This window comes from Chroicocephalus ridibundus, chromosome 7 (genome assembly GCF_963924245.1).
Source record: "Chroicocephalus ridibundus chromosome 7, bChrRid1.1, whole genome shotgun sequence".
Lineage (NCBI taxonomy): Eukaryota > Metazoa > Chordata > Aves > Charadriiformes > Laridae > Chroicocephalus > Chroicocephalus ridibundus.
In genome coordinates, this window is record NC_086290.1 from 58,498,403 (window position 1) to 58,519,354 (window position 20,952).

The 20,952-nt window shown below is 40.4% G+C and overlaps 1 protein-coding gene across 2 annotated transcripts in view; it reads left to right on the top strand.

The window, feature by feature from the left end:
* Positions 1-5,730: 5,730 nt before the first annotated feature.
* The window catches only part of LOC134518530 (protein spinster homolog 3-like), a 28,031-nt gene continuing 12,809 nt past the window's right edge, over positions 5,731-20,952 (top strand). For both annotated transcript variants that reach the window (XM_063341418.1, XM_063341419.1), the window contains exons 1-8: positions 5,731-6,011; positions 9,066-9,131; positions 9,595-9,731; positions 10,281-10,432; positions 11,320-11,386; positions 12,298-12,488; positions 14,581-14,733; positions 17,895-18,084. In XM_063341418.1, coding sequence (XP_063197488.1) covers positions 5,804-6,011; positions 9,066-9,131; positions 9,595-9,731; positions 10,281-10,432; positions 11,320-11,386; positions 12,298-12,488; positions 14,581-14,733; positions 17,895-18,084 — 1,164 coding nt within the window. In that variant the 5' untranslated portion in view covers positions 5,731-5,803. The remainder of the gene's footprint in view (positions 6,012-9,065; positions 9,132-9,594; positions 9,732-10,280; positions 10,433-11,319; positions 11,387-12,297; positions 12,489-14,580; positions 14,734-17,894; positions 18,085-20,952) is intronic.

The following is a 20,952-nucleotide window of genomic DNA, read 5'->3' on the forward strand; positions in this document are numbered from 1 at the left end:
GGGGCACTTAGGGACATGGTTTAGAAGTGGCTTTTGTCAGGGTAGGTTAAAGGTTGGACTTGATGATCTTAAAGGTCCCTTCCAACCTCAGCAATTCTCTGATTCTATGATTCTATGATTGTTGGTCTGGATGGTTCAGTTCCTTGCTACATTTTTTTCCACAAGAAGCATGTAAAGGCAAGGGACAGGCAAATTGAGTAATGGTTCACTGTTAGTTCTGCCTGCAAAAGTCTGAAGAAAAATTGTTGGCATTCTAGTCTTGATTATTCAGCTGCTAAATTTTATTCTAAAGTACTCAGTATTTCATAACAGTTTTTTAACTCATTAGCAGGTTCTACCTGAATGTTAATCGTCACTAAATGTGGCCACAAGCAATACACTGAGATAGAGCAGATTCAGTAAGCTGCAGGTGCAGAGTCTCTCAAACTTCCATTGGAAGGAAAGCACTCAGGCTCCCTCCTTTTTGGCCAGTACAGGCTGTATATTCCAAGGGAATAACAATTTGGGAAATGTGCATCAATCCAGAAGACTGAAATACAAAAAAAAATATACATGTTAGTAGATGAGTCATCCCTGGAGTTTTGCAATATGTTCTTTTACGAGAACAGGATAGACTATTGATTCTATAATGTATCTGAAACTGAAAATCACGCTGAATTTTACGCATGATTACATTACTTGAGTAGCCTGCTCTTGGTCACTGTTTGTTTAGACTGTAGGTCAAACTGACACCCCTCCACACATGCAGCCCAGAAACTAAAGTCTAGGTCCAACTTCATCTTTACATTTTATCATTGCAGACAGGGTTCAAAACCAAAAGTGTTTTATCGTGTAGCCTTGGTTCAAATAGAGACCAGAGTAACAAACCTTTAAAAAAACATAGCCTCTTTCCTAGGTCTCTGTGACTCTGCAGTTCTTTGGTAGTCATTATCATTGTCTTTGAATCTCCTTGGAGTGGAATATTTCAGGTAGACCCAGACATGCATTTATTAAGCTGTCTGTCTACCAGAGTTATGTTAAATTTAATTTTTCTGATCTTGTCAGACACTAAAATCGCTAAGTCTTGCAGCAACCCATATTTCAATTATTTGCAGAATCTCATGATTTAGAGGTTTAAAATATGGTTTAAAATATTTATAGGTTTAAAATATGTATACCTCAAAATGCAGACCATTCCCATATATGCTTGCAAATACACACAAGCATGTATTTTCTTTTGGTTACTATATGTTCTCTGTCTGGGTGATGCATGAGAGAGGTTAGATACCAAAAGCAGCTTGTTTCTTTCTTCCTAAAATGAGTATTGGTGGATCTAGTCAACGATGAGTATTATTTCCATATTCGGTTCTTTCATAGACTTTGTTGCTGTTTGCTATTCCGTGGGTTAATAAGCTTCTTTTCGTTACATATATAGAAATGGTTTGGAGTTAATCAGGTTAATAAAATATTTTTCAATTTATATATTTCTGATATCTTGGTTCACTATTAATGCACCTTCTGATGTAGCTTTCTGGGAAAGATCTGGCAAAACCTCCAAAGCTGTTCACGGATGCGGCAGCATCCACCATTAAAGCATATTTGGATAAATAAATACATTCAAAGCAAAGACATTTTGTAGTAAATACTTGGAAATCCTTTCAGGGAAAACTGGAAGCTCTCATATCAGTTGTCCATAAGCAGTGCTATCTGGATTGCAGGCATGGCAGGTTTGTTGGCAGCGTCTCACCTGGGTTTAGTTAAACTGACAGGAACACACCAGCGGCTCTCACCCTTGTTGCTTCCACGAGTCTTAGTGGGTTAGCACAGCCCTGCCTTTGAGCACACGAGGCATCTCTTCATTAGCTGCCTCCGACCCACCCCACTGGCCTGTTTCTTGCTAATAAGAATGGCAGCACAGGGCAGGGTTGTGGCCAGGAAAGGGTAGCTCCTCAGTCTCACCGGGGAGCACGCAGTGCAGCCATGAAGACACAACAGGGCTGCTGCCCAGATGCTGAGTGGGTGCCTAGACAGACAGGACACTCGAGATGAGTAATAGTCAATGAGAACTTATTTGAATGCTCTAGTTGAAACAGGCGAGCTTCCTAAACACATAAAATTCCCATGGCTTGGCCTGCTGGCTATCAGCCAACCAGTTCTAGTTATCACCAAATGTGCATGTTCACGTGGGGAGTCTCAGCTGCATTTGTCAGGTTCAGCCATCAGAACAGCTTTTGGTACCACAGCCAGATTCAGAATGGTGTAAGAAAATACGTTGCTGTGTGTGTGGAGTAGTGCCAAATGCCTCTAATAAACAGGTTCTGACTTGCTGCTACTATAGCAGGATTTAACTGCTGGTGACTTCTTGTATGACACGGCTTTGAGATCTCATGCTTAAATGCCCCATTGACAGAACAGAGCTGGCGAAGGGAGTACGATAGGGATAAAAAGCTACTTTTAATATTGCATTGGCACCTGGCACCCCTAACGTAAGCTATGTAGGCAGACACTGTGCTTTGTTCCAAGACAGTCAGTCCATATCCTGACTGACAGAAATGAACAAATAAGGAAAAAAGAAGGTATTTGGCTATAAAGAAATGAACTGTAGTCTTGCCTAACAAAAGTTGACTTGTATTGTATAGGGGCATTCTGAAGCCCACACAGCAAAAGTGGTTTGTGACAAAGTATTACAGGAATTTTTTGGCATGGCGTTGTCTGTATGAACATGAAAATCGTAATTGGAGAAAAGGCCAAATAGGCAGTTAAAGGCAGGACAGCTATCAAAGAATGATGCCTATAAAAACTGACAGGGTAAGGCTAAGTCAAAGAGGGCCTTCTAGAGGCAATTGGAGACTTGTACCCAGCAGTGAAAAATGGAGTGGGTGGAAGGATATGGCTTGTGACACTGAGGTGAGGGGGAGAAGGGGGATGATGTGAAGGACGGGTGATGTCTGGTACCAGTAACGGTGGCAGAATTGTGGTATATTCAGCATTGAGGTCCCAAGTTTGGTGCTGCAGACAGAAAACTGGCCAGCTAGTATAGCATCAAAAGCACAAAGTGGAAGTGATGTCTGGAAGCTTTAATGAAGGGCAAGAGGGGAATCAAGAGTTTGAGGGGAGTTTAGAGCTGGTGGTTTGGTGTTTGTGAGGAGCATTTTCTTTTTAAACTCTCTGTCTTTGGAAAATGTGGAATTTGGAAATTCCATTTTAGGAAAGCCTGAGTTCTTGCCGTAACAGTATTAGTTAGAAATCTACTTTTAACTGTCTATAAATATCAAGTTTAGCAGCAGATGTCCGGAGCTGAGAACCGTCTAGGATATGCCCCAGAAACTTGAAGGACATTTCAATCAAGACATTTAAGCTATCCAGAGTGAGAGTTAAATCCTGACGAGCTGCCCTGTGGAGCCTCCCTTACAAGGTCTGAGATGTGGCTGGGCATCAAATATGGAAAATATTCCTACTAAAGGATATAGAGCCCAGATCCACTACTGCCTTGCTTTTGAAGAGAACACAGATAAAAAACAAAAAATAGCACAACTCGGACTGTTTCACTTCCTATTGCTAATGAACCTCTGCCCCAGCAGTTAAGATTCATCAGTTTGAGTCTCCAACACCCTGTTTAGGCTCTACTTCTGCCTGTTGCTGTTGGGTTTTCTTTTGCTTTTAAAAAAAGTAAATAACTCGTTCGCAGTAGGCAGCGCCTGTTGCACGCTGAGCAGCAGGAGCGGGGGGCGGCGGGGGGCGCCAGGCGCTGCCCGGTGCCGGTGTTGGGGCGCCACCAAGCGGCGCAGCGCGGCTCTGCAGCGGCTGCCGGGGGCCGCAGGGGAGCAGCTGCCGCCGCCTCCTCTTCACACTTGTTTTTGGGCTGCAGTAAAGCAGAGATGGCATTCGCCCTGCACATCTTTAAAGCCAACTGTAACTCTTCAAAGTATTTTTTGCAGGTTTTTTTTGTTTGGTTTGTTTTATTATTTTTTTTTAAATCCACGGTTGTGGATGTAGATAAAGATTTAATCTCTACAAAGTTGTGCTGATTCTTTATTGCTCCCAAGTATAGCCATCTCTTTGCCTTCGTTGGTTTAATAAAGCAGTGGGGTGCATAGGTAATGTGACATTTACTCAGTGAAACTTCTATATAGTAGAGAAAAAGGCAATAGCGATAATATTGAATAGAGAGCAAAAATTGCTTCCTGATAGTAAGCTGACACACTCTGAAATGTTTTCAGACACAAGCTGACTTACGTGGAGCTCTCTTCAGCAGGAGTGGGGAGACATGCCCACAGTTTATACCTAAATCATTCCTTAGAAAGTCGTGAGCTAAGATCTTACCAAAAAAAGGGACCCCCTTGAAATAAAATTAATATAGACTTATCCATGATTAAATTAAACATGCCTTCTGATTCATGAACGAGATCTTCATGATTTGAAGACAAAATGAAATACTACAATGTTGAGCACACAAAAGAAAAGGAGTGGACATTTTACAAAATGGCCAAGAAATACTAGGTGCTATTTTGTTTTTCAGTTTAGTCTGAAGCATGAAACACACAGTTCTTAAAAAAAACCCCAACCATAGACTCTTGTCTTCATACATGAGTCATAAACTGTCATCAGGATTCATTCCAATTAGCTGGCTCACTCTTAAACTCTTACACTTTTAACTGTTAACTTTCACTTTAAACTTTATTAACAGATGCAAAAAATAAACTACCTTCTGAACTTTGTAATCCACAAAATGGCTCAAAAGACATGTGACTAGTTATGTGTCTAAAAAAAATAATTAATATAATAGAAAAACTAATGCTGGAAGAATTAAGTAAGAATACTTTTTTCAAATCTGAGTAGCCAGAAGAAAGCCAGGGAAGAAAGGTATCTGCACACCCTGAAAGAACAAGAACGCTTTTGTGTGTCCTGCTTTCTTCCTCTTTTTTGTGGGAAAAGGGGAAGAAATCCCATTGCACAATTCAGAACTCTGGAATGTGCACAGCTCTAGCAGGGGTCAAGAAAAGTGTTTTTGTTTCCATCTCGCTTTCTCTGCTTACTGTAGCATTCTGGGTTGGTTTTTTGTTTTGTTTATTTTTTGTTTGTTTGTTTCTTTGTTTGGTATTTCCCCCCTAAAAAACCCCCTCAAAACCAGCAAGCAGTCTGGAGTGTGAGTCTTCTGCTTAAATTGCTGATTTGACTCAGGACGTTATTAGAAAGGATTTTGTTTTGGGTGTAGATCTGGCCAGTGCAAAGCAGATGGGTGGTGGCAGGGACAGGGCTAGGTAGCCCCGTTTTAAAGGCCAGGGATGTGTGTGTGTGTCAGGAATAAGGATCTGAGGTGCAGAGAAAGCAAATGACTTGTCCAGAGTTGCACAGGAAGTCTGTGGTAGAGGAGGGCTCAAGTCAAAGATATGTACCCGGTCTAGTAAATGAGAGTCTCCTTTTTTCTTTCCCTCTCTTCTGTAGAAAGGCTGTTTTTATCTCTGGCAACTCACTGAGACCTTAGTGAAGATTATTATTAATTTTGCCTATGCAATTTCTGTGAGATCATTGCAAAGTTGTGCACTTTTATTTCTTGGATGCACAATGGATTATTTTGCTTTTGTTTATGATTGCTTTTCCTTGTCTTCAAGGTATAGCACTTCAGCACTTTTGCAGCTTCTTTCTTTGTAAAGTTCTTCCTGCGGCAAGGAACATTTCATTTCAGTTTTTAGCGGCTAAGCTTCATTGCCGGAAATGACCGTAGTGATTGCAGTTCCTCATAGCCCGAACACAAAATTGACTTGCAGCTTGGTGCACCGAGGAAACACTTCATAATCTACGGTGACTTTCTGCACTGGGAAATATGCAAAACCCTGGTGCACATGAAAACACAGGTTTGCAGTCCCAGCCGCCTCCTGAGGAGCAGAATTATGGAGCTACTGCAGCACATGTGAGACAAGGTCCATTCGTGTCTGTGTCAAGGACCGCTCCAGCAAAGAACAAATACCTGATAGCTGCTGTGCTGTGCTATGCCAATTTAATAAATTTCATGGATTGGTTCATTGTACCAGGTGAGAGCCTATTTTCTCCTTCTAAGGAAAAAGAAATTTAAGTTCTCAGCAGTTCTACTTACTCTGTAATTACAAATGTTTTCTAAAGTAAGGATATGCTTTATGTCTTTTTAATCTTTCTCACTTATCTGCTTTAGCCTGTTGGTCATACTCTTAATGAAACTTCCCATTATAAATCTTGAAAGACCAATAAATGATGTATTAGTTATTTGTGGTTTATGGAATGCTTATAAAAATCACATCTGTTAAATACTTAAGATTCATATTTTAAATCTAAGTCTCTTATAAACGGACTTCAGCATACAGAGCAACAAGTCCATTTTTGTGTCTCGATTCTACAGGCTTCCCTTTATTCTATACAGCAGCTTACCAGGCCTTCTGTGGATCTAGTAGATTAGATATGACATTCCTTTATCTGAAATATAGTGATGCCATTCCCGCCATTAAAAGTACAGAAATTATGTTATCTTTGTGCAAGCTTGTTTAGGGGAGGCTTAACTTCCTCATGAACTGCTGGAGATTGTGTGATATCTGCAATGAGGAGTGTAACATGGTTGTGTAAAGAGAACGGAGACTCCCTTCCTTAAGAATTAGCTACCAAATTTACAACTTGTTTTCTAATAAATAACATCCTTCTTCCAAAATGTGATTTTCAATTTATTTTTTTTTCACCTAGCCATGAACAGCCAAGCATTGCTTCTAGTAAGCTGGTGGGAAATCTATGTTTTTTCCTCCTATGTAAACTGTGCTCTGTGTAAATTCTTCTGTTTAGCATCACTCCTAAGCATCTACCATGCTTCCAGGGATCTGATTTATAAATTAGGAGGAAACATTTGTTGTGAGCTTGCTATATTTTACTTCTGAGTGGCCTGGAAATCATAAATGTTTTAAAACCTTGAAAAACCACAAAGGATGGATTGTTAAATTTGAAATTAATATCTAGTGACAGTACACAAACTAATTATTTTTACTATTTAGACCATTCAGAAATTTAAGACATTTGGTCAGTATCTTTAAAAACTGAGAGGCTAGTAGGTTTAGGAGTTTACGTTTTTTTCTTCTGAATACTTCTTAACCACACATGTAAGAGAGAAGGAAACAAGTAGGAGTGCATGCTGAACGATACTGCAAGACTGTTAGTGAAAAACTTCAATGTATGAGTTCCGTTGTCAAGTAACTTTCCCTGGAGAAGGGCAGGGGACAGGAGAGGATGAAAATACCTTCGAGCAAGAACTGGGATGCTAGAAGGATATGCACTTGGAAGTATTAAGTGCAAGCAATCATTTGGCTTATTTAAGGCTTTGAACTCCTGTATATGCTAAGAGCTTAAAATTTTCAAGAAGGCCTGTGAAGGAAGGCTTGCCTGCTTGTTAACATGCTCAGTTTCTTGTGAGTGAGGTACCTTCAGGGATATGTAGGAATTCAAACATCTACTTTAATTACGATATATGACTAAAACACTTTTAAGTTAACTCTATGACCTCTCGGGCCATGGTGGAAGTCTGTAAATTGCAGTTTGTACACAGCAATATACTGTTCATCTGCTAGAACTCGGCTGCATTGCAGAATTCTTGCATCAGAATTTTTGAGTTTGGCTGTCCATAGGTATCAACATATTGTTAAATATAAGTTAAGAGGAAAGTGAATAGGAGAGGCTTGAGTATTTGTTAAAAGTAAGCTGGTGGCAGTTATGAAGCTGTGGTTTCCGGGCAGTTTTGCTTACAGGCTTTGACAGAGTTTGCATCAACCTTCACACAGAAAACAAGCTCTTCCACTTAATTGTCTGCTGGATTTGAGTCTTCAGTTTGTTAAAAAAGGTGATCGTTCAGACTTTCCCCGCTCTGATCTGTTACCCTGTTCCAAGCTGTTCAGATCAATGCTTTGTAATTTGCCAATAACTGATCAGGCCAGTTATTTCACTTACATGGAGGGGATAACATTTTAATGGTGCTCGGCGTGAAAGTTAGTTTGAGATGAAGTTGTGGTTCAGTTCAAGTCTTGTGTTAGCTGTGATTTATTCTTAATACTCTATTAGTCCAAAACTGAAGTTCCTGTAATATAGTATTTCTGTGTCTTGATAATTGTTATCAGAAAAAGTAGATACAATTGATTTGTTTTAATGATGCAAAATGCTTGAATGAAGTCACTGGCTTAAATTTCTGAGACCATTAGGAAAACCCTAAATGCAGGATATGTTCAAGAGTCATGGAGAAACAGCTAAAAAACCTTTGGTGCTGCTGTTAGGCTAGACCTTCCTCTAACCTAATCTAACCTTTTTCAACATCTATTGAATGATTAGAAATTGAGATGAAATTTCTGTCAGACGTTTATCACAAATAGAAACGGTCACTTTTGGTGACGTTTGTCTGTCATTGTCACCACTTAAAATGTTAATTTGTAAATCCACAATTATCTATATCTCATCTGATCTCTGCAAAATTGTCGTGGAAATATGAACAGAATTACATGGTCTGAATTACAGTAGTATTTCTCTGGCTATGAGCAGATTTAGCCACCATTGGCTAATGAAGACTGTAGCCATTTGCATCCTGAAAAATGCACTAATTTGAATGCTGTATATACTGAAAATATTAACAGTTATTCTTCACAGAAGGAATTTCAACTCATCTTAACATTTTAAGGTCATTAAGAAAATTTTAGGATTATCTGTATGAAGATAGCAATCTCCTGGCTGCATATTTTGCCACTGTTTTGTTCCACATTGTGTCCATTAAACTTTGAACTGTGAACTGCGCTTAGGTACTAATGGTGCAAAAGAAGCAGAACACTTGTGGTTGAAATTGTGGGTAAGCTGACTCTCCTAAGAGCTGTATAGTGGAAGATCATGAATTTTATTTATAGTGATAAAAATTTTAAATTCTGTGTGTCTGTGCTTGTGGTAGAGTAGTGGTTTACGTGTAAACTAGCAACATAAATGTGCTGCAGTACTTGCAAGCCCTGTTCTTGAAAAAAATCCTTGAGTTGACAAATGAATAGAATTACAAGGAATGAGCAGGGTATTTGGCTGTCACTCAACGTCTGACTCTGTTGCAGGGATCCTGTTAGATATACAGAAATACTTCAAGCTTAGTGATGGGGGTACAGGTCTACTGCAAACAGGTAAGGAAATCTTTTAACTTCAGATAGTTTGTTTTGCCTTGCATCTATGTGGACTGTTCCTAAAACACAGTCTAGTTACTTTTTTCTTCTAGTTCCTACTCATGTGTGGTATCGTTCACTTCCACTTGTGGGCAGGCTGACTATAATGCAAAACTGAAGGTCTTTGGTTCAGGGAAGACTGGTGTTGAGTCCTTCAAAAATCCCACAGTATGTGAATCACAAAGGATGAAGGAATTTCTCAAGAAAAACAGAACTTGAGCAATTCATGCGTTTTATTTTTGTATCGGGTTTTTTGAATCTGCATTTATCTTTTTCTAAATATCAATCTACCTACTAGTTCTACAAACTCAGCCTGCCTTTAGTCTCTGCCCTAAAAATAACCTGTATTTGTCTGAGGGGTGAGGAGTACATATGATAAAAATAATTTGACCAATATTGTCTTTGCTCCTTCTTGGATTTCCAGTGTTCATCTTGTGTTACATGCTGGCTGCACCCATCTTTGGATACCTCGGTGACCGCTGCAATAGGAAGATCATCCTTGGAGCTGGTATCTTCTTCTGGTCTAGCGTAACATTAGGCAGTTCATTCATCAGTGAATTGGTATGTTGCTTTTTTTAGAGGGTACTATGAAAATATGAAAATAATCTGCATATGTCTTGCAGGAGTTGATAGAGTCCTTCTCTGATCACATTTGGAAAAGCTATCAGTGAGTGCTCGCTCCCCAAGCCTGCACTAAATGGGCTTTGTGGCGTGGCTGAATGGCTTTATGGGATGGTAGAGTCCAGCCTAGCCAATGGAGAACCCATACATTACTCCTACAATTGATGGGATCTTATTTTTGTCCCGAATGATTGTTGATTTTGACCTTACAGTGTAGGAGCTTATTTGGTAAGCTTGTGGTCTGTCGACCCTATCCTGTGATTCCCTCTGGGTGTCACTCTAAGAAATCACTACCGTGCAGAAAGTAGAAAGCACAGCGGTGGAATGCAAGGGAAGCAGGTGTGAGTGGAGGGAATACAGACATATGCAAAAGGCAGTTGAATTCTTATTTCCTCTGGTACATTTGATCCACTAAAATGCACCTCTTTGATAGCAAGCTTTCTTTCTTGCGTGGCCTTTTTTGGACTATAATATGTCTTTTGCCTGCAGTATTACTGGATATTCTTCCTTTTACGAGGACTAGTTGGCATTGGCACGGCCAGTTATTCCACAATAGCACCTACCATCATTGCAGACCTGTTTGAGGAAGGAAAAAGGACCACAATGCTATCTATCTTCTATATCTTCATTCCAGTGGGAAGGTTGGTTTTCTTGCTAGTAAATGACCCGCCTTTCAAAATTCTGTCTGACCACGCCTGTGTTTCAATGTACCCCGAGCCTTGATTAGACATATTTTGATATATATCTGCAGTGGCTCTTGCAAAAGGAGTTTTCACTTGCTTAGCATGTTTAAATAGAGCTGTTTAGGTTTATTTCTGTATTTACCTTGAAGAAAAATTTGCTTTTTTCCCCCAACAATTTTTAGGGACAATCTAAACTCTGAAAAATGGTAGGCTATGAATAAAATATTGAATAAATTCTAAAAGAAATAGGTGCATGGGGGTAGGTAATTTATTTCTGGTTTTTGGAAAACAAAAGCTTTCAGATGTTTGTTTACTTGACAAATTTTTCAAGAACCCTTCATTAAACATCTCCCAAGGAAGAATTGGCACTTCCCTTTCCTCTTTTAGTTAAATTGACATTGTGTCTGAAGAAGAGGTGGAGAAGGGCTTTTTAAGTGGTTCGGAGGCATACTCTTTATTAGAGCAGGCAGCCAAGGCTGAGCCCAGATTAAAACTAAAGGAATTCCTGCAGGGCTTAATTCATGTGGCTAGGACAGAAAAGAGTAAATAATAAGCTGTTTATAGGCTGTCTGATGTGGGTTTGCAGTGTTCTACAGAATATGTATTCCAAGGGGAATCTGGGACATTATTGCCACCATCTCAAGTCTGCTCTGAGGAAGTTAGACTCTCTTTTTAATACTGGCTGGCAAGTAGACTAGCATAGACCATGACCATTGTTTCTGTTTATCCATTTTGAAAACTATGACAAAATACTTTTCTGTGCTCTCCTTACCTGCCAAGACATATCATTTCAGCCAGCAAGAACTCATTGGTGCCTACTGATCATTCCGTTCTGTTGCTTACAGTGGTCTTGGTTATGTCCTAGCAGCTGGCATGGCAGATGCCACAGGTGACTGGCGCTGGGCATTCAGGGTGAGTAATTCACTGTCACTCATGGGGCTGAGCCATTCACTGTAAAATCAGAATCATCACTGGGGTTCAAACCAGGACATTGTGTTAAAAGAGGTGATCAGTGGAAAGACTTTCTACTGTCTGACTGGTCATGAACTTCATATTTAAGAGAATTCTTCCTGCTGGACAAGTGGAAGATTTATGCCTAGCTCTTGCAGAATGAAAGCAGGCATAGGTGAAATTGTACAGCAGCCAGGGCGGGTGCTGATGTTCCTCTTACCTGAGGACACGCTTGGAATGGTTGTGAGTACACCAAGACCTCCTCAAACAGAGGAACTCAAGGTAAAATGGTCATTATACCGGTAGCACCAGTATATTTCTTCAGGAAAATACAGAGAGATTGTTTTCTGAAATGCTGTTGGGAACAACTTCTACTATTTTAGGGTTTCAAGAAAATACCCTCTTCCGTTCTGATCATGTCATCATGATGTCTCTCCATACTGAACACCCAGTGCTTTGGAAGTACTTTGTCAGAGCCTCCTATCTATAAAATTAACTAGCAAGTACAGAATGATTGGGGAAGAATGTTTACTGGAATAACAGTCTGATGTTATTCAGATAACACTGATGACTGCAACAGTGATTCTTGCATTTGTGGACAGAGTACTGCAGTACGTTCTTCACATGTTTTTCTCCAAAATCAGTAGGAGCAGTCATGTATCTGTATGATGGCAAGGAGGATCTATTATCTTTCCTCCGAAGTCACCATAAATCACCGAAGTCACTCTTCTTCTTTACAAATATGACCTACAAACAGCAAGTCACATCTATTTCTGAACATATCTGTAATTCTCCGATATGTAATTCTAACACTGAATTTGAATTGCTGGGGAGTTTTCACCATAAGAAAAAAGGTATCCTTGTGTCTACAGGTAACTCCTTGCATGGGAGGTGTAGCACTGGTTCTTCTGATTCTACTGGTCCCTCACAGGACCCAGAGAAGGACAGCAGCACACAGAGCACTGAGCATCTCCGGCACAATACGAGTAGCAGCTGAGAAACCAGGTGTACACAGAACTGCCAAGACTACTTGGTGTCAAGATGTCATATCACTTGCCAAGAAGTAAGTGATTTTAGCAACAAAGGTTCCATCCATTGAGGAATGACCATTCCAATATTAGAAATATGACCATCAAATCCCGCTCAGCTCCTTTGTATTGTGTGCTGTATACAAGATGATTGAAACACCATTAATAAAAATTTTGCTTCCACTTTTACAGGAATGCTACACAAAAGATCAAGAATTTATTTGCTTCTGCTATCCTCCCATTTTGAGGAGGGGGAAGGAGACAAAGTTATGATGGCAGCATGCTCCTATTTAAATCCAACTCTACTTTTTACTAAGCTTCCCCTTCCCTCTTGCTTTAATACATACAGTAAGCTAGACTGGTAAAAGTGCATATTTTGCAGGTGTAACTTTATCTGCAATTCTTAGTGCCTAAGGGAGGTTGGATCAGCATGTCTCAGGCAGTCTTTATATGGTATTTGTGAGCCTGGTGTGCCTCTGGTACAAGAGGTCAGAGCGTATAGGACCCTGATATAGTTTATACAGTTATTGTACATGCGTTTTCACCTGCTAACCTGTGGCTGGCAGATCACCTCTTCCTTTTAATCACACAAAAATTAAAGTCAACTCCAGCTGAACTGCAGGACGAAGTAAAATACTGACTGCAGCACGTTTCTCGCGGCTGTTCCCCTGCAGTCCGTGGAAGCCCTTGCCGCGGGCAGGGAGGAAGAGTTGGCTGTGGTTGGAGAACAGCAGGTGCCGCTGTGCAGCTGCGCTAGAGCCGGCTCCGCACCGTTTGGGATTTGAGCGGAGGAGGTGCGTGGGAGGCTGCGGCCGCTAGGAAAGCCCGGGGCCCCAAGGCTTGCGGGGCCATGAAAGCGGTTCCCAGAGGGCGTGAGATCAAGCCATGGTTTTCCCTCCTGGCACCCTTTCCGTGGTCGCAGGCTGCTTCCCGGTGTCCCAATTGAATGCTGTTAGTTTAAAGCTTTGCTTTCCTGGGACCTTGACTGTCTTTGGAGTGTTCTTATTCTAGAGGATCCAGTGTTTTATAATTGACAATTAGATTTGCGTCCTGTTTGCATCCAGAACAGCAAGTACATTGGAGACTGATTTTGTTGGTTCATGGTTTGTAGGCAGTACAGTCTGAAGTGAACAAAAAATGAACTTTCCTGAATCAAAAATGAACCTTTCGGACATTTCAACAACTAGACTGTCATCAAAGTTGCTTTCCTACAAAGATGTTCCTTACAACCTCCAGCAATGGTGTAAAAATAGATTTTAATTTTCTTTGGTGATTGATTTCCAAAGGATAAGAACATACTGCCAAAAAACAGGTGGTTCCACTTTTAATCAAGTCCAAGAGCCCTTTATCTTTAGAAGGTGAAGAATTAGGTTCATATCTTAACAAAACCTCTAGTCTGGTGGTCGATCGCATGGTCATTTGCAGCACTTTTATTTAGTTGTGAAATTTCATACCTCCCTATTGACCTCAAAGGGGACTTTCTCCTAAACTATTAACTAGAAAGAGACTAGTAAAAAGTTAATTTTCTCCTAGGACAGGGCAGGAAGGGAGACAAGATTTAGACAGTTTTTAAAAATGCTTCTCCTTTTGTCTGAGAACTCGCTGTGCAAACTGAGAGTCTATTTTTGCTTATTCAGGTAGAGTTAAGGAGTGCTTCAGCTGCTGCATCTTAACAGTTTGGAAGACTCAAACGTTACTCTCATTTATACTGGTCACAGACAACTTAAAACCATCCTGAGGCATTTAGACGTGCACAAAGAACACTGTCATTTGGCTACTAAGCCATTAAACTCTTCCCCACTCTCTATTGTTCTAATTCTGCTATAAAAAATTTCACAGCAATTGTTTTAGCAGAAGTTGGCAATGAAATCTGCAAGACACTGGGACTAGGATTTGATATGAAATCAGTAGGTCATACTCCTTACTCTAATTAGAACTTCACTGTTGAAGTTCATAGATAAGCATCATCAAAGTTCATATCTTCAAGGGAGTGCATATTGATTAAAAGATGTCTGAATGAATTGTTTTGTTATTGCTTGAAATCCTGAGTATTGCAGGTAGGCTTTTCCCATTTTCCTCACCCCCCATTCTTTCTAATATCTCTCATTTCTTTCTTTTGACTTTCAGTTGGAGTTTTGTCTGGTCCTCTCTGGGTCTGACTGCCATGGCCTTTGTTACTGGAGCCCTAGGAATGTGGGTACCGGTGTTTCTCTACAGGGCTCAGGTTGTCCAGGGCATTGTACCACCATGCCTCCGTGAATCATGCAATTCATCTAACAGGTGAGGTGTGCAGGACTGTGGAAACACACTTGGAAACACTGCACAGTGTTAAGTCACAGTTTGTTTCCAAAGGCAGAAGGTAGGATGTGACTGTGAACGCTTCTTGTGAAGCCAATTGGGCGTGAATGTTAGACTAAGTTGCTTCCAGGTATGCTGAGACACTCCTATTTGTTTGTTTATAATCACGCAGTTAACTGGAAAGATGCTGCCAGTCCTATTTAAGTAAAGTGGAAAGAAGCATTAACGGGAACCGTTGCAGGGAAAGGAGCAGCTTTAGCAAGGAGACTTCAGTTGACAATCGGCTGTGCACCCAAAGCTACTTAAATATCAATTTAAGTGTGTTTAGATCCTGTGTTTTGGTAACTTTCCTGTTACCTTCTTGTTAGTCTGATTTTAAAACTACTGCTGTGTTGTCCAGGCCATTGTGACTCCCAGCATAAAGCAAGCAAATTTGATCTAGAATCATATCATTACATCAAAACAGGACAATTTGGTCTTGTGAGTAACTGCCAGCAGCGTTCCGCTTACAGAGACTGTCCAGACCGATAAAGATTCATGAATAAGTATCAAATATTGGATGGGCAAGGGGAATTTACAACAGGAGAGGAATTGTAAGTAATCATAATACAACTTCTTAGAGCTCATTTTTTCTCAGTTAGGAATAGATTTTTTTTTTCCTTACAGTGTGTTATCCAGAATAGAAAAATATATTCGTTGTTCCTCTTGAGTATTCATGGCCACCCTCAATAACAGTGAGCACTGGGACACTTTTCTTCTATGTAATGACTCCCTGCCAGTGGCCTCCATGCAAGTGTCCCTGTCTTTGTTCTGGAGGTATCTCAAATCTGGTTGCAGCCTCTGCCTTCGTGATGGATTTCCAAGAACTAGCTGCTTACTACATTGTCTTTCCAGGTAAAGACAATTAAAGGGAAAAGCAATAATCACACCTTGAGTGTGTCCTCTGGTAATGGGGTTCTTCTGCTTTTCTGCAATGGGATAACCGAGTCAACTCAAAAGTGGTTTCTAAGTTGTAGTGTAAACCAGAGGGACTGAATAGTCATCCACAATAACTTCAATGGGAAATGCAGTTGTCCTTCCATGGATGCCACCATTGGCACATTACTTAATAGCGAATAATGCTGAGGAAGGGAGTGAACTCGGGAGTTTGGCTTAGGATAGGCAGAGAAGGGAAGCTGAACAGTTTAAACCGTTCAGCTGTATCTGTTAACAGATACAGTTTAAATACTTCCTTTATTAGGATGAAGGTGTTAGCCTGTGTTTTGTTTCCTAATCCACCTTCTGAATTATTATTCCACAGTAGTGTTGCTAAAGCAGACATGGTCTTCAGGGAAGTAAAATGGAGCACCTGATAGTTTAACCTCATGTACTGCTTCTTACAGGGTGCTTTAAAAATAACCTTGGCATACGCTAGTGCCAGAAGCAGCATAAGGCCAGTTTTAGACTGTTATTCCATGGGGATGCAAAGAAACATAATATAAATGACTGTGTCAGACCTGTAGCTGATGGTGCTGGAAGAACTGAGCTGCACATTCCCAGACCTGCCCAGGGGTACTTTAAGGACGTTTCCCCCTCTGGCTGTTCAGCAGTTGCAGGCTTTGTTTAAGGATCAGGGCTGTGTCACTTAAACTCCCTGGAAACACAAATTCAAATGGCACCACAGGTGGCTTGAGTCTCAATCCTTTCAATAAATAGGCAGTATGAAGTTTTTAGTCAAGTCTTTTTACAGACACTTTTGAACAGATCAGATGGATAAGTGAGCATTCTCAGACCCTAAAAGATCCCATAGGAGCCTTTCCCCAGGACTAGGTTTCTGTACTTTCCTGTGCTTTTGTTTAGTTTTCGCTATTCCCTGTTTTTCCAGCTGTAGGTTTATTTCAACTGCAGTTTACAACACATGAATCTTCTAAGCACAATTCCATGAGTGCTTTAATCAACAAATATCACCTTGGAACTTGCCTCTCCCAGACAAATCTCTAAGATAGTTATTCTGCCTAGTGACAATCTATATTGCCGCTATCAAGCTAGAGTGAGTGATGGATCAGAATCCTGAAGAACTTACAGGGAGAGTACAAATATGCTTAAAGTTTGTTATCTTGTATAGCAGTACTTTTTCATTTTTCTTGTAGAATTATTGAGTTCTTCCTAATCATTCAGAAAGAAATTAAAAAGTAGATGCACCATAATTTAATGGTATAGATCATATCCTAACTGGTTACTTTGATTTGCAGTCAGAGAAAGCTTAGGAAAATGTACAGAACTTATCATGTAGCATTCTGAAATATTTAGAAGCACTTGGGCTCAGAACACAATGCTCCTGTCCCCGTTTGCCTCAGGAGAATTATGATGCATTAAACAATCAGCGGCACCACTGGTCTTGTTGTAAGAGACTTGCTTTGTCATTAGGATCTCACATGGGACAGGGAGAAAAGCATATATGGAAGTCCCTTTGGAAGCTCAATCTTCTAAGCTATTCAAACACATACTTTTAAAACATGAACTTGTCATTCCTGGAGAACACATTAGCATTTGCAGACACACACATCTGAGTGGCATTTGAAATTCTGCATTCAGAAAATACTACATGGACCTCCCACTACTTAACTCTTCAATAGTCTTTGAACTCTTCTGGGATGTGGTAGATGTTTCCTATAGTCAGAGAAGTGACTCATCTCAGGTGTGTTAACTAGAGGGTTATAATTTAGATATATATAATTCCACGTGATAGGATCTCTTCCAAGGCAGCAGATTGTGATACAGAGTTATTCCATCTGTGTTTTAGGGATGACTGAGTAGATTGGTTCACAGGGTAACCAAGATGACTGTATCTCCTCTAAATCACTGGATGTCCAAGCCAGGTCATACTGAGAAGAATCCTCCCTGAGCTCGGGTGCACAACACCTGCTCTGTAAATGAGAAAGTACCTGCTCCACAGGATAGAGCCTCAGTTGCAGAGGCATAGCTTCAACTGAGGCTTGGGATTACATCCATTTAGAAGGAGTGGGAGGGTTAGATCAAGCGGAATAAAATTCAAGTTCCCCCATTAAATATTCCTCTGAAACTAAAGGTATAAGCTAACACCATTTTATTTTCCCACGGTATGGTCTTACTATGCTCACTTGAATGCTTTGCTTTGTCACCAGCCTAATATTTGGAGGCATCACCGTTGGGACAGGAATCTTGGGCGTCACTGCTGGGGCAGAAGCTGCAAGAAGATTAAGGAAGATAAACAATAAAGCTGATCCTCTGATCTGTGCCACAAGCATGTTCATTTCTGCTCTCTGCCTCTACATAGCTCTGATGGTGGCCCAGACAAACATCCTTTCCACTTTTGTAAGTGCCAATCTGTCTATCATTAGCAGAATGTCTGCTGGGATCCCGGGGAGAATAGGAAGGGGGAGGAGGAGGCGAGGGGTGGCTTTTGCAGAATTCTCTGTTATCTTCTAGACCATTAAGAGATTTCAGTGAATTGTGACAAGGTGGCCTGCCAGCTAAGCACTGTGCATGTTGCTCTAATAGTGCCCGCAGCTGCGGTCTGTCCTGGGAGAGCCACCTTGTGCATTACTTGGTCCAGTAAAAAGGGCAGGCAGGCAGAGCATTATAAATTGGGCCTCAGGACCTCCAGAGCCTGCGCACACTGAAGAAGAGAATAGTAAGCCTATGTAGTTAGCTGCGTAAAGCTAGAGTGCCCCTTATCCAAAAATGTAGTTAAAGGAAGCCTTATGTTAATTTTTAATGCTATGTGACTCATTTAGTATTCTTATTTATTTTTGCTCTCTGAATACTTGAAGATTAGTGTACTTATGACTGTACAATATGTACAGTTCTTGCTAAGAATAATTTAGCCGTCACCTTCAAAGCCCCAAATCACTAGCTGATCTTCAAAGTCAAGCTTTTGGCAAAGCAAACTGAAGTATAAATCGCTTAAATTCTGTTCTCGGTGAAGGGGAAAATAGACACTTACTAGGAATGATGAATAATTCCAAAAAATCCCTGTGAGAGGGAAGTGAATGTAAACCTTATTTTAACTATAATCTGGTAACAGCTAGGGAAAGACTCCAGACTTTTTTCCTGTGACTCCATAGTGACAATTAACATGATTAACATAAATAAGAGGATCCAAGTAAAGTTAATTACAGTAATCAACAGTTCTCTGCAGAAGGGTACTTTTGCAGTTTTTTTGCTTCTAAGAATAACACTTATTCAAAGAGGTTTTCCTTTTGATTCCTCAGGAATCTGTATTCCTGTGGAAAAATACCTTTACACCAAAGGAAAAAACAAATGGATTTGCATGTCTGAGTGTGTGTACACAAAGCAAAATGTGAAATTGAAGATTATTTTTAGATTCAATTGTGGAGATCTGAGTGCCAAAAGAATTAGCCGTTTTCTTTTTCTGCTTCTCAGGTTCACACATAGTTCCACTTTAAGTATGTTCTTGAGCTCTTTTTCTGGCGTTAAAGGTGGAGAATTGTTTTATTTGCCAGCCTGTGAATCAATATATTGGTTTTGAATTACCAAAGTATACCTTTTATTAGGACTGATAAAAAGGAATTTGATTATATGTTTCTCTTCTTGCAGACAGCATTCTGTTTCCAAGCAGTGTGTTATCTGGGAAGAAATTCTGAACTGGGATATGGATAACTGTGTTCCTTAAGTTTCTTCCCATGAGCAGACCGGTTGGTCTTTTAACCAGAGACTTTGCCATTTTGTCATTTGCTTGATGTGCTTGATTCAGGTCTTCCAAAATGTAATGTCAACAAAGTGCAGTGGCAATAAATTGTATGTAATCTAAGCACCCGACTCTTCTAGCACTTTTACTACTACAGCTGCTTAACTACTGCTTTCTCTGGCACCAGCCGTGCCTCTCCTTGCTTTCTAAACAAGATCTGACACTAGTCATACCGGTGTGAGAATTGGAGTGGCGTGCCAGCTGGTGCATCTAATTTGAAGGTCCCACTGAAACAAATCTTCCATTTGTGTAGGACACTAGCAGGAAACTGGCTTTCCAGTCACTGTCTACTCAGGCACACTGACACTAGCAAACCTGTCTCCATCACTTCCCAGTGCAGAAGCTACTGAAGCAAAAAAGCATACGTGCATTGGTGTGCAATTACAGTAGTTTCTGTATAGTGCTTTCCACTGTCTTGAGTGGGTAATGAAAGGGAACAAGTCAGGTTTAATTAGCTATGGCCAAAGCTGGAAGGAATGTTTCAACGCACAAGATTCTCAGGTTAACATGGAAATATGGCTGGACTTCCAAGATTTCTGTTGGGGCAGGTGACCTGAAATGTAATGAAATTTCTCTCCTCTTTCTGAACACCCAGTTCTTGATTTCAAAGACTACCTTTGAAAAGACAGAGAAAAATTACCTGTCTTTGTTGTCTCAGAGGGGCTCTGTCTAAAACTGTTCCTGTCTCCAAAACAAGGCGAAAGACGCATGCTCTGCGGTGCAGCAGGTGCTTTGGAAAGTCATGACTGAACCCTGTGACTGGGAATCTTGGACAATATTTGGTGTTGTGGAAACTTAAACAGACTTATCTTTGATGGTAATGCTGTATCAGGACGCAGTCTTGCCCTGTGATTTGCGTGTGAAGGAGGCATTCTGCAGCTGTTGTCTCTGATACACTCTGATACACCAGAAAAGGTGTGGTTCTTTTTGAAAAGACAGAACTTGTTGGCCACAGATGGTCCAGCCATACCGATTCCCCTATTTTTGGTTGAGGCATGTGACTGTTGAAAAGCAGAATGTGTGTTTGGCAGTGCCATTCATTACAATCTAATTCTCTTCATACTAGTTTTAGGTATGAATGTAAACAGTCATCTACAAAGCAAAATCCCCTTAAAATATGGGATATTGTACTGGTTGTATCCTTTGGAAACCAACTTTAAGTGCTGTGTTAAAAAAGTTGGGGATCATGGAGAAGGTGCCATCTATAAAATACAAAGTTTCACTCTTTTCTAGGTTAGAAAAGTTTTTCTACGCTTAGATTAAAATGAGCATGCCACAAACATGATTGCACAAATTTAATGGAAACCTTTTCAATAATTGTTTAAAAGAAGAGACAGTATGAGGAATATTGAGAGATGATAGGAACAGAACGATGTACTTTAAATAGAACATTGCTGTAGTGTTTTCCTGCCATCCCCAGCCCTTCTCCCTAACCGAGTACAGTACTTTCAGGGTATCTCCTCCTGTTTGGA